This window comes from Jaculus jaculus, chromosome 10 (assembly GCF_020740685.1).
Source record: "Jaculus jaculus isolate mJacJac1 chromosome 10, mJacJac1.mat.Y.cur, whole genome shotgun sequence".
Lineage (NCBI taxonomy): Eukaryota > Metazoa > Chordata > Mammalia > Rodentia > Dipodidae > Jaculus > Jaculus jaculus.
Genome location: NC_059111.1, coordinates 19,443,018 through 19,457,141, shown reverse-complemented (window position 1 = coordinate 19,457,141; position 14,124 = coordinate 19,443,018). Strand labels below are relative to the sequence as shown.

General features: G+C 48.1%; 1 protein-coding gene across 1 annotated transcript in view; it reads left to right on the top strand.

Annotated features, from left to right (window-relative positions):
- The window catches only part of Celf6 (CUGBP Elav-like family member 6), a 39,110-nt gene that overhangs the window by 3,573 nt on the left and 21,413 nt on the right, over window positions 1-14,124 (top strand). Inside the window, exon 2 of the mRNA XM_004666714.3 lies at window positions 1,263-1,345. Within this exon, the coding sequence (XP_004666771.1) occupies window positions 1,263-1,345 (83 nt within the window). The remainder of the gene's footprint in view (window positions 1-1,262; window positions 1,346-14,124) is intronic.

The window sequence follows — 14,124 nt, the reverse complement described above, 5'->3', positions numbered from 1 at the left end:
TTAAAGGCATGCCTGGCTTATTACCTAATCTCCATAAATGCCTCTCTGTCTATCCCCAAGCCCATCATACTGCCCCACCCTAATAATAATAATAATAATAAAGTGCTGGGTATTTTCAGAATGAGTGAGTGCTCAGTGAATGTTGGGAAGGAAGACATGCCTGCCTCAGTGCTTTCTGGCTGGCTACAGATTCTGAGGCTGAGCACAGAGGGGTAGCAGGCCTGATTCTCTGGTTCAACCTAAAAATTCCCTCCTTGCCCGCATACCTGTTGGACTTTTTAAAGGAACGATTCCGCAGGACCCATATAAGTCAGTTGCACAAGGTGGCACATGCATCTGGAGTTCATTTTGCAGTGGCTGAAGGTCCTGGTCCTGGCACACCCACATTATCCCTCTCTCTCTGCCTTTACCTCTCTCAAGTAAATAAAGTAAATAAATAAAAGTTTTTAATAAAGAAGCCCTATCCTATTCTAGGGAGATGGCTCAGCAGTTAAAGGTACTGCCTTTCAAAGCCTGTTGGCTCAGGTTCGATTCCCTAATACCCATGTGCAGATATGGAGTTCATTTGTAGTGGCAGGAAACCCTGATGTGCTCATTCTTGCTCTCTCTCACTCATAAATAAAATATTTTCTAAAAGGCCCAATTCTGACAGACCAAGGTCCTTAGATAGCATTAGTAACTCCCTAGAATTTCGTACTTACTAGAAGCCCTAAAACCAGAACCATCTCCCAAGCATCAATTCAATTTATTTCAAAACTTCAAACTTAGAAAGGGGGAGGTGTTGGGAAGGAGCTGGCCCTCAACCCTCCTCTTCCTCCTGCCACGTGAAGCGAACCTGGGAGGGAACTGAAGCTGATCCTCGGAGCCGCCCACCGGGAGTCTGCATCAGAAACAGAGGGAGGGTCTGACTTAAAGACGAAGGCAAAGCCGCTTAGGGAGGTTTAGCCCCGGCAGGACTGTGGCTGGGGTGGGGAGGGGAGTTGTGGGATTGTATGAGCATGTGACTGGGTGTGGGTGCATATGTTTCCTGGGCAGGAGGCCAGGAGAAAACGAGAGGAAGCTGGAGCCGGGGACCCGGGTCCCCAGGCAGGTTAAGACCCTCCACTCAGAGAAAATGGGAGCTAGAGGAAGCTTCCCAGGAGCAGTGTTACTACTGTTCAAAAGAGGGTGGGTCCCACATTTGTCAGCTTACCTGGTTTTTGTTCTAAGAAGAATGTTTGAGGGGTTCAGAACCCCCTCTGAGCCAGCCTCTTCCTCCCCAGGCTGTGCCTTCCTCACCTACTGCGCCCGGGACTCTGCTCTCAAGGCTCAGAGTGCACTGCATGAGCAGAAGACCCTGCCAGGGGTAAGTCCACCAGGGTTGGGGGGATGAGAACCATCTCAGGTTGGGGATACTGCCCTGTGTGCATGCCAGAGCAGCATGCGGGGCGGGGTTGGCACCAGGAGCTAGAAGCAGAGGTGTCTGTCCAGGAGAGGGCTTACATATGCCCTGAATAACTCAAGCATTGTGCTACACTTGGTCTTTGTATGGGCTCAAGGCCATGGCTAAGTGGTTCACCCAGTCTTTTAGGACAGGCATCAGTGCTGTGAATTAAGCTAGAATTTTGGTTCTGTGGCTAAAATTGTGGCTTCACGTGTCATTTGTCAGTGCTCTGAGCGTGTATGTAGTTATATAGGGGAGAGGCTCCGCTGGGCTGTAATTTCATTTCTCTCAGCCCTGTTTTTAATGTTCTTCTTGCTAGAACACTGTTTTTGGAGTTCGTTGATTCACCAAAACTATCTTCTCCCCACATCCCAAAACTTGGCTAAAGTTAGGGGAAAACTGACTCTATAAGCATCTAGGCTTATAGATGTGAATGGTACCTTGTCTGGTCATGGCTCTTGAATGGTCATGGGCAAAAGGCAATGTGGGATCTACTGACCATATAGTAGAAATAAGCAGTAATCATTATGGTCTGGCATGGATTACCAAGAATGAGTCATGCTTCCCAGCCTTCTTTTCTCTTGTCTAAGGAGTGTTGTGGCTAGAAAAAGAACATTATTCAAATGCCATGGTATGGGTGGGCCACATCCCAGACAATTTCCATTCTAGACTTCAGATTCAAGAGGGTCATTAGCCTACTAGAAAGAGACCAGGATGGAATAAAAGTACAAAAATACAAAACATCTCATGGGATGATATTTCTTAAGAAATGGGGATGTAGGGCTGGAGAGATTGCTTAGTGGTTAAGGTGCTTGCCTGAGAAGTCTAAGGACCCAAGTTCTATTCTCTAGGTACCACATAAGCCAGATGCACATAGTGGAGCATGCATCTGGAATCCACTTGTAGTGGCTAGAAATCCTGGTGTGCCCATTCATTGTCTCTCTCTCTTCCTCTCTGTCTCTAATAAATAAATTAAAATATTTTTTTAAAAAAGGGAAATAAAAATAAAACATTTAAAAAAATTATTTATTTATTTATTTATTTGAGAGCGACAGACATAGAGAGAAAGACAGATAGAGGAAGAGAGAGAATGGGCACACCAGGGCTTCCAGCCTCTGCAAACGAACTCCAGACGCGTGCGCCCCCTTGTGCATCTGGCTAACGTGGGACCTGGGGAACCGAGCCTCGAACCGGGGTCCTTAGGCTTCACAGGCAAGCGCTTAACTGCTAAGCCATCTCTCCAGCCCTAAAACATTTTAAAGAAGAAATGGGGATTTATAGCTGAGGAAGATAGGGACTTTTTTTTTTTTTTTCCCGAGGTTGGGTCTCACTCTAGCTCAGGCTGACCTGGAATTCACTATGTAGTCTCAGGGTGGCCTCAAACTCTCGGCGATCCTCCTACCTCTGCCTCCCGAGTGCTGAGATTAATGGCATACGCCCGGCTAGATAGGGCCTTTTATAGGGAGGCATCATAATGCAATAATTAAGAATGCTGGGTTCAGCCAAGCGTGGTGGTGCATGCCATTAATCCCAGCACTCGGGAGGCAGAGGTAGGAGGATCGCCAAGAGTTCGAGGCCACCCTGAGACTACATAGTGAATTCCAGGTCAGCCTGAGCTAGAGTGAGACCCAACCTTGAAAAACCAAAAAACAAAAGTAAAAATGAAAATGAAAATAAAAATTAAAGAAGAATGCTGGTTTCATGTCTCACATGAAAGCTAGGTTTGAATCGCACCTGTGCAATGTGCTGATTCTGACTCTGGATATACTACTTGGTCTCTTGAGCTGTAGTTTCCTCATCTGTAGAGTAGATTGTTCTAACAACATAGGTCTGTAGGCTATAGTGAAGAGAAATTGAGACTTAGTGAATTCAGCATACATGACTGTTTGCAATGGCTTTTTCTGTAGGTGGGCCCAGATATCAAAATCAAGATCAATGCATACAAGGAACAGATGTCCATTTCAGCTCAGTGCAAGGAAATAAATTCTGTAACTAGACTCAGCAAGGTGAGAGGTACTTGCAGGGCTCTGTAAGGATGAGATAAGGGTTGTGAAGCCCTGGAGTACTGGAAGAATTTCTAAAGGAAAAAAAAAACCCGAAAATGATAATATCTAACAGTTTTTATCACCAGTATTCCAGCAATGGAATCAGCTCACATGGGTCCTGGGGAATCGAACCTGGGTTCTTCGGCTTTGCAGGCAACTGCTTTAACCGCTAAGCCATCTCTTCAGCCCAAGTCTTTACTTCTAAATCTAAGTTATTTCCTCTGTAAGATTGAATTTAGAGGGTGCTATGATGCTTCAATGAGCTAAGATGTGTGATGTGCAGAGTCCAATCCTAGAGTAGAAAAGAAGCATGCAGTACAAGTGAGCTGCTGGTGGTAGCAGCTGTCACGGAGACAGCGGCATGACAGCGGCATTTGTAGAAACAGCAGTAAAAGCCATCATTCATGTAGCTGTGGGGGCAAATGACTTCTCCTGCTACAACCGAGTCCGTGAGATGAGCCGTAACACCCGCGCAGGAAACAGCATGGCAGATGTGCAGAGATGGAAGGAACAGGCGGGTGTGAAATGGGGTGGAGCTGCAGGGAGGGCCCACGGGAGCCTGGGCGAGGTTGGAGAGAAGATCCTGCAGAGGGTTATAGTTGAAAGGGAAACTGAGTGCCAGTGGGGGGTTCTGAGAAAATGATGATGAGCTTTGGGAGAAAACAATTTAATTTGAGAGAGAGAGAGGAGAGAAAGGCAGATAAGAGACAGAGAGAGAGAGAATGGGCATGCTAGGGCCTCCAGCCACTGCAGACAAACTCCAGATGCATGCACCACCTTATGCATCTGGCTTACATGGATACTGGGGAATCAAACCTGGGTCCTTTGGCTTTGTAGGCAAGCGCCTTAACCATGAGGTCATCTCTGCAGCACTGGGAAAACAATTTCTTCACGGGCTACTGCGCTCAGCTAGATGAGAGGTACCTGCAGGGTCCTAGAAGGATGACTACACCCGAGATAAGGGTGGCAAAACCCTGGTAGCAGCAAAGTTTTCTGAGAAGAAAAGCAAAAGGATAGTAATTAACTGTGTGTGTGTGTGTGTGTGTGTGTGTGTGTGTGTGTGATGTGTGGTATGTGTGAGAGAGCTGGGTACATGTGTGTGATATTTGCACGTATATGGGTGTGACGGTCAGAAGAGAATACCAGGCATCCTCCTCTATTGTTCTTTCACTTTATTTCCTTGGAACAAAGTCACTGAACCTGGAGTTTGCTTATTTTTTGGTTATAGCGGCTGACGAGGAGCCCCCAGGACTCTCCTGTCTCTGCGCACCCCCCCCCCCGGGTTACTGGCATGCAAAGCCACACCTGGCTTTTTACGTGGGTGCGGAACATCAAATTCAGGTCTTCATGCTTGCCCAGTAAGTCCTCTTACCCACTGGGACATCTCCCTGCCCCACTAATAGTCATTGGCACCCGTATTTATGACACTTGACGTGGGATTTAATCCCTTGTGAAGAATGCACTGCTATTGGGATCCCCATTTTACAGATGAGGAAAGTAAATCTATAAAATCAAATGATTTAGTTTACCCATAGTCATGTAATGGGAAGATCTAGTTGTTTTTAAATTTTCTCATTTATTATTTATTTATTTAGAGCGACAGACAGAGAAAGAGGCAGATACAGATATAGATATAGATAGAGAGAGAGAGAGAGAGAGAATGGGCGCGCCAGGGCCTCCAGCCACTGCAAATGAACTCCAGACGCGTGCACCCCCTTGTGCATCTGGCTAACGTGGGTCCTGGGGAATCGAGCCTCAAACTGGAGTCTTTAGGCTTCACAGGCAAGCGCTTAACCGCTAAGCCATCTCTCCAGCCCAGATCTAGTTTTTTTAAAAAAAATTTTATTTATTTATTTATTTGAGAGAGACAGACACAGAGAGAAACACAGATAGAGGGAGAGAGAGAGAATGGGCACGCCAGGGCTTCCAGCCGCTGCAAACGAACTCCAGACGCGTGCACCCCCTTGTGCATCTGGCTAACGTGGGACCTGGGGAACCGAGCCTTGAACCGGGGTCCTTAGGCTTCACAGGCAAGCGCTTAACCGCTAAGCCATCTCTCCAGCCCCAGATCTAGGTTTTTTAATGAATTAATTTTGGCTTCATGAAGTAGAGTTTTGCTCTAGCCCAGACTGACCTGGAATTAGTCTCAGGTTAGCCTTGAACTCACAGCGATTCTCCTACCTCTGTCTCCAGAGTGCTGGGACTAAAGGTGTATGCCATTATGCCCAACTTAGATCTGGGCCTAGTTAGTCTGATCCCAGACCTCATTCACTTAACTATTACCTCAGCCAACTGGCAGCAGACAGGTATCTTAGGTTCTGGAGAGGACGGACGCCAGTTGAGGACTTGTGTCCACTCCCACCCTTCTATCTACGGGACTCCGGCTTCCTCTGGAACTGCCAGACTTAGCTTTATTCACCCTCCTCAACTTAACAAAGTGAAAATTAATATTTAATTATTCTCTTAAATGAAAATCAATGGCTGTGTTGGCTAGCCCCAGCAACGTCCATGCCATCCGTCTTTCCCCTGAGCCTGCCAGGGGCCGCAACAGCAGCTCTAGTCACCTAGACTCCAGCATACAGAGAAGAATGGGTGCCCAGCTCACTGTAGGCATTGGGTCCGGGGCTTAGCTGCCACCTGCTGGAGAAGCAGAGATAAGACTTCAGTCTGGACCAGCTGGAATGTGGCAGGACTGTTAACGGAAGACTGGGGGGAAACTGGATGAACCCCAAAAGAGAAAGCCCATGCCCTCAGAAGAACTAGAATAGGTTATGCTGGAATGAGACCACCTCTCGGCTCCCATCCACTTGCCCGCTGCCAGTCTCTGTCACCTATTGAAACTTGGCTCTCCCTACTCCCACCTGGCTTCCTTTTTATTTTTTTTTTTTATGGTTTTTTTGAGGTAGGGTCTCTCTGTAGCCCAGGCTGACCTGGAATTCACTCTGTAGTCTCAGGGTGGCCTCGAACTCACGGCAATCCTCCTACCTCTGCCTCCCAAGTGCTGGAACTAAAGGGGTGCGCCACCTTGCCCAGCCTGGCTTCCATTTTCTGAAACCCTCTTCCCCATGAAGCTGCAGTTCTTTCTTTGCACCTCACTTTAAGTTTCCAGAATCCACTTGAGTAGAGGAAGGCCAACTTCAGCCCCACTGTGGGATTAAGAGAGTGCCCTGCTTGGAGCAGGGAAGATGGCTAAGTTGGTAAAGTGCTTGCCACTCAAGCATGAAGACCTGAGTTTCGATCACTACCACCCAACTAAAAGCCTGGAATGGTGGCACACACCTGTGAGCCCAATGCTGCGGAGGTAGAAAGAGGAGGATCCCCAGAGTTCGCTGGCTAGCTAGCCCAGGTGAATCTATGGGCCCTAGATTCAGGAAGAGACCTTGTTTCTAAAACAAACAACAACAATATGAACAATAATCGGGGAAGATATCCAACTCCACCTCTGACCTTTACATATGTGCACACACACACACATACATGCATACCCAACCATACACATATGAACATGCATATATAACATGCCCCTCCCCCCACAATATACACAGGCAAAAAGAGAAAAGGGGGGGAAAGGGAATGCCCCTTTTAGTTGTCTTTCTGTCCCTCTTCTTTGGGGAACCTACTGCTTCAAATGCTGTGAAGGAGGGCAGTGTAAGAGCGCCTCTCCTTTTACGAGTTGTGCCCTGCGCAAAACAGTGGAGAGATCAAACGGAAGCCAAAAATCTAGCCACACTCTGTTTACCAAGCCATGTATGCTACAGAAGGCTGGGCTGTGTCAGCCCAAAGGGCAGGGTTTGACTTATTTATCCCCATGATTGGAGGAGTGCCTCCCCTATTTTTTCATGTGTATGTTGTAGGCATGTGTATGTGTGCATTTTGTGTGTGTGGAGGTCAAAGGTTATTGCTGGCTGTCTTCCTTGAGCTCTCGCCTCTCCTCTTTGTTTTATTGAGACAGTATCTCTCACTTGAGCCTACAGCTTGGGGTTCAGGTAGTCTTCCTCTCCCTTCACCCCAAGGTAGAATCTCACTCTCACTCAGGCTGACCTAGAATTCACTCTGTAGTCTCAGGCTGGCCTCGAACTCATGGCAATTCTCCTACTTTGGCCTCCAGAGTACTGAGATTAAAGGTGTGAGTCACCATGCCAGGCTAAGAAAGGCTTTTTTTTTTTTTTTCAAGGTAAGGTCTCTCTCTAGCCCAGCTGACCTGGAACTCACTCTCAGTCTCAGGTGGGCCTCAAACTCATAGCAGTCCACCTACCTCTGCCTCCCGAGTGCTGGGATTAAGGGTGTGTTTCACAGCATCTTGCCCCAGGGATTCTGTTTCCTACGTGTGTGTGTGTGTGTGTGTGTGTGTGTGTGTGTGTGTGTGTGTTGTCTGAGTATGTTTTGTTTTACTTTTTGAAGTAGGGTTTCACTCTAGCCCAGGCTGACCTGGAATTCACTATGTAGTCTTAGAGTGGCCTTAAACTCACAGTGATCCTCCTACATCTGTTGCCAGAGTGCTGGGATTAAAGGCGTGCGCCACCATGTCCGGCTGGAGTACCTTTTTGTACCTCTTCTCAACTACTCCGTGAATGAGCCTGAGCCAGTGCCCTCAAGGAGCTTCCAGCCCAGAAATCATCCTCTGCAACCTTTGAGGTTAAAACTGAGCATGTAAACTGGGCATGGTGAGTGACGCACACCTTTAATCCCAGCACTTAAATGGCATAGGTAGGAGGATCACCGTGAGTTCAAGGCCACCCTGAGACTAATTCCAGGTCAGCCTCAGCTAGAGTGAGACCCTACCTCAAAAAAAAAAAAAAAAACTAAAACAACAACAAACAACTGAGCATGGAAAAGAGGCATCAGGAGTTTGGTGGAAGGAGGCACTTTGCAGAGGAGGGGCTGTCAGATATGTTTCCTACATCTGAGGGCCTTGAAACCTAAAAACCAAAGGTCACATCCGAAAACCTGGGGATAATGTGAGAAGTGACGGGAAGACGTCCAGCAAAGATGGCTATGCCTGCATGTGGAGTGGAAGATATTGAGCATGTAAGCCACCAGAGGGACAGGGTGCCCACATTTTGACAGCCAGTAAAAGATCTTGGGCTTTATCAGGAGACTTGGAATGAGGAGGCATGGGTGGATTTAGGAAAGGAAGAGTAGGGGCTAGGAAGATGGCTCGGTTGCTGAGGTGCTTGCTGTATGAGTATGAGGCTCAGAGTTCGAATCCCCAGCACGCATATAAATGCCAGACATATGTGACAGCTAGGGGAAGATGGAGATGGTGAATCTCTGAGACAAGCTGGCTAGCTAGACCAGGCAAGCTATAGGCTCAGTTGAGAGATGCTACATCGGTAAATAAAGAGAGCTATCAAAGAAAACACTGATGTCAACCTCTGGCCACTCATCACCACACATACACGTGTTCACAACACACACACACACACACACACACACACACACACACACACACACACACAGGCTATGCTTGAACAGGAAGAATAAGGGACTGATTTTCAGAGGGCTTTGGCTCTATAAGGACAATGACACTTGAGTGCAGTAAATGGTGATGCTGGAGCGAGGACAGGGCAGGGATGGGGATTAGAGTAGACTCAAGAGCTAAAGACTCGCATATAGATTCTAGAGATGGGGCCGGAGAGATGGTTCAGCAATGAAGGTGCGTGCCTGTAAAACTTAATGACCCAAGTTTGATTCCCCAGTGCCCAAATAAAGCCAGATGCCCAAAATAGATTGTAGTGCTGATGGGACTTAATAGAGGATTGGATTAGAAAAGAAGAAGAGGAGGTGAGTTAGAACAAAGCGCTGGAAATAATGTTTGCTTTTTTGGGGGGCGGTGATGTTTGCTTTAAAAAAAAAACTGCCCCTCTCTCCTCTGACCTCATAATATCTCTCCTAGACCCACCAAGGGTCCCTTTCTCAAGAGGGTGCCAACAAACTCTCTTCCCATGGGAGGGGTGGCATTGAGGGTGAGTGCTGGGTGAAGGAAGGAGTTGAGAGAGGGGCAATGCTGAGCCCAAAGACAGGCGATCTAGGCAAGCCAAGCAGGGCGTTGAGGTAGGACTGGCTCTCCCTTCTGCTCACTGGACCTCGTGCAGACCTGTGTTGTCTCTGCCCTTCCTCATCCCACTGCCTAGAATACATTGCTCTTTCCTCCCTGTGAAATTCTCTGTCTTGATTTCCCCTCCAGCGCCCTGAAGCAGACATGGGCCTGGACTCCACTTGGGAAACTCTCAGGTGCTTAAGCCAAAGCAAGAGCTCGCCTGAATTCCTGCAACAAGTTCTCAGTTGAGGAGCCAGTGCTCACCTCCCCTTGCCCCATTACTGGGTCCCTCCCCTTCCTCTGGCATGAGCAAGGCAAGGCAGGGTTACCCAGCAGCTCACATGGGCAGCTTTCTCCTCTAGCTGCACATATGTACCTACATCTCAGGTGTCCTCTGTGACTGCTGCCTGTGGGCATGAGGCACCGAGCCTGGAGAAGATACTTTCCCCAGCTTTATGCTCACCCTCTCCTGGAGCCATCGCCACACTTCTAAATTCCCAGGAAACCTACTCTTCCAACTCCCGAGGCCTAAGCCTGATAATCATCCAGTATTCCCTCCTCCACACGCAATAGAGCTATCGTTCACTCTTCCTGAGCATCTTCTGGGTCTATTTCCTTCTACCTTGGTCCAAGTCACCCTCACCCCTTTCCTGTATCACTGGTCTTCCTGTCTCTACTCACTCCCTTCCCAATATTCCCCTGCGTTGTGACAGCATATGGGATGCTTCCTAAGGCTGAACTTTTTTTGTCTTTTTGAATTTTCAAGGTAGGGTCTCACTCTAGCCCAGGCTGACCTGGAATTCACTATGTTGTCTCAGGGCGGCCTCCAACTCATGGCGATCCTCCTACCTCTGCCTCCTGAGGGCTGGGATTAAAAGCATGCACCACCACCTCCAGGTCTCATTCCATTTTGTTTAAAATTATTTATTTATTTACTTTCAAGCAGAGAGTGAGAGAGATGGAGTGAAGAGAGACAGACAAAAAGAGAATGGGCACACCAGGGCCTGTAGCCACTGCAAACAAACTCGAGATGCATGTATCCCTTCTGCATCTGGCTTACGTGGGGACTGGGGAATCGAATCTGGGTCCTTTGGCTTCTCAGGCAAATGCCTTAACTGCTAAACCATCTCTCCAGCCCTCTCATCCCAGTTTTTAATGTCCTGGCTGGACAGATGGCTTAGCAATTAAGGTGCTTACCTACAAAGCCTAAGGTCCCATGTTCGACTCTCCAGATCCCCTGTGAGCCAAACGCACAAAGGTGAGGCAAATGCAATGTCAAACATGCCCACTAGGTTGCGTAAGCATCTGGAGTTCAATTGCAATGGCTGAGGCCCTGGTGCACCAATTTTCTTTCTCCATCTTTGTCTTTAAAAACTCTTTTTAAGCCGGGTGTGGTGGCATACACCTTTAATCCCAGAACTCAGGAGGCAGAGATAGGAGATTGCTGTGAGTTTGAGGCCAGCCTGAGACTACATAGTGATTCCAGATCAGGCTGGGCTAGAGTGAGACACTACCTCGAAAAACCAAAAAAAGAAAAAGAAAAAATTAAAAAGTCCTATCATGGGTATTTATTTGAAATACAACAGTCAAAAATTCCTTGACATGCTTTAAACAACCTGCCCTGATCTGGCCCCTGCCTGCCTTTTAAATTCATCTCTTTCACCAAAATAAATCACACACACACACACACACCTTACCTACTCAGATCTAGTCATTGTCATTTTCCCCACAACTCTGAAATGTAAGATTGTAAATAAATTTCCCCTCTTATGAAGAAGATACTGAGGGTCAGAGATCTTAGAGAAACTACTAGTCACGTAACCTGGCTTTAAATCAACATATGCCTCAGGAGCAATTTTCCATTCCTAGGGAAGGATCCTTGTTCCTTCAGCCTCTCAGCTTCTTGTTCTTGCCACAGCCATCATCCAGTTCTCAGCTGCCAACCCTACCTCTACCTGGCCAGTGAACCACCTGGCCGTGCAAAGCACAACTCAAACACTGCTCCCTCGTGACATGTGGGGTCGTGACCCCCTAACTGGAGTCAGCCTCACCTATGGCTCTTCACCTTGTGCTGTCTCCAAGGCCCCGGTCCCCTTTGTGCCTCATCATCATTATTTGTGTTCACGTCTCTTTGGTTGTTGTTTATTTTTATTTATTTATTTGAGAGCAACAGAGAGAAAGAGGTAGAGAGAGAGAGAGAGAGAGAAAATGGGCGCGCCAGGGCCTCCAGCCACTGCAAACGAACTCCAGATGCGTGCGTCCCCTTGTGCATCTGGCTAACGTGGGTCCTGGGGAATCGAGCCTTGAACCGGGGTCCTTAGGCTTCACAGGCAAGCGCTTAACCGCTAAGCCACCTCTCCAGCCCTGTGTTCACATCTTAAGAATGGAGTTGAGAGCCGGGAGGGCCTTTAATCCCAGCACTCGGGAGGCAGTGGTAGGAGGATCGCCATGAGTTCGAGGCCACCCTGAGACTACATAGTGAATTCCAGGTCAGCCTGGGCTAGAGTGAGACCCTACCTTGAAAAACTTAAAAAAAAAAAGAATGGAATTGAGCCAGGCAAGGTGGCACATGCCTTTAATCCCAGTAGTCAGAAAGCTGAGGCAGGAGGATTGTTGTGAGTTCGAGGACAGCCTGAGACTATATAGTGAAATCTGGGCTAGATTGAGAACCTACTTAAAAAAAAAAAAAAAAAGCCAAACAAACAACAAGAACAAGTTGAGCTGGGTGTGGTGGCACACACTTGTAACCCCAGCACCCAGCAGTAGGCTGGGTGAGAGGATCATGAGTTTGAGTTTGAGGACAGTCTGGCCTACATAGCAAGTTTTAAGCTAGATTGGGTTATATAGGGAGGCCCTATCTCAAATAAAAAAAAAAAATAGAAACAAACAAATATGCAAACAAGCAAAAAACACGGAGTTGAGCAGCACAAAGCAAAAATCATGAACTTCACCATCAGACAGACTGGGATAAATCTCCGCTCAACCACCTACCCACCACGTGACCCTCTAGACAAGCGATCTCACCTCCCTCGGCCCAGCTTTGTTATCAGTAACGTGGGGACTGTGGTGTTACCTTCCTGAGCAGTCAAAAGGCATTAGATCCCAGCACTCGCGAGGCAGAGGTAGGCAGATGGCAGTGAGTTCGAGGCCACCCTGAGACTACATAGTGAATTCCATGTCAGCCTGAGCTAGAGTGAGATCCTACCTCAAAAAAAAAAAAAAAAAAAAGGCATTAGGATGCTAGACAGATGGCTTAGTAGTTAAGGTGCTTGCCTTAGTGTTTAAGGTTTGATTTCCCTGCATCCACCTAAGCCAGATGCACAAGGTGGGCATGCGTAAGAAAGAAAGACAGACAGAAAGAAAGGAAGAAGGCCTAGGAATGGCCTGGGGCGTGGCGGACTCTCAGGAAACAGGGGCCTTACCTTCTCCTCTGTGAGTCTATGAGGAGAGGGTCCCCGTCTAAGTCATCGGTGGGGTTCAATTGAGTTCAGGAAATGTTGACAGCGTGCCTGAGTGATAGAAGGCATAAGCCTCCAGCCTCTGAGGCCTGGACCCTGACAGGAGCGTGGGAGAATTCATACGTACCACCCAATGTCTACTCTTGATCAAAAGGTGGTGAAGTGGGGGGGGGGGAGAGGGAAAGGAGTGTCCCTCCCAGGGCACCAATGAGGTCCATCTCCCAGGAAACCCAGCTAGGAGGTTGTCATGGAAACCCTGCTGTCATGGGTGCTTGCTTGTCACCCTAGGCTCCCTGAGAAAAATTCTCGGGCTATAGTTAAGAACTAATAAAATAATGATGGTCTTGCTCACCCGCACTGACTCCCACCCACCCTCAGGCTTCGGCCCCTCTCCTCCTTCCTACTAAACTGCTCCTGTTCTCCCTGCACAGGCTGCCTGATCCCTGCTCCCTTCCTGTTCCCATCAGTAATGCTCTTTCTTTGCCCCTTTTCTAGGTCTGTCTCTTTCTCCTCTCATCATTTCTGTCTTGCTGCGTTTCTGCATCTCTTCCTGTGTCTCTGCTCTCCATGGCTCTGTCTCTTGGTGTCTCCTCCACAGTCACAGGTGGCCATGCCCAGGGACGGGTCCTGTTCTCCTGGTCCCTAGTCCAGGCCAGTCCAGACCTGTCCAGCTCGCGCTGATCTGCTTGGATTGATCTGTCATCCCCTCTAGACTGCAACCTGAATCCTGTCGGTGTCTCGGCCCCCACCCACAGCCTGGTACACTGCAGGTGCTCCACCACCACAGGGTGGGTGTGTCAGAGCCCTGGGTGGGAGGGGGATTACGCTGGTTCAGGCTTGACCTGTTTTCTTTTCATTTTATTATTATTAGTAGTATTATTCTAAAAAAAAAAAAAAGCAGTCCTCCCCACCCCTCCTAACCCCAAATTTGATCCAAAGAAATTGCTCAACTGTGACTGCCAGGGTGTTACCATGGTTACTGGGTAGCACTTGTGGCTATGGTAACAGGAAGCTGCCTGTTGTCTCGGCAACGAGCACATTGGAAGGGATGGAGTGGCCCCTGATTGGTGCAGAAGCAGTGCATTTCCTGAGAGGAGGGGGTCAGATCATCACCTTCTCAGGCCAGATGGGCATCAGTACCCCTTCCTTCACGAACAG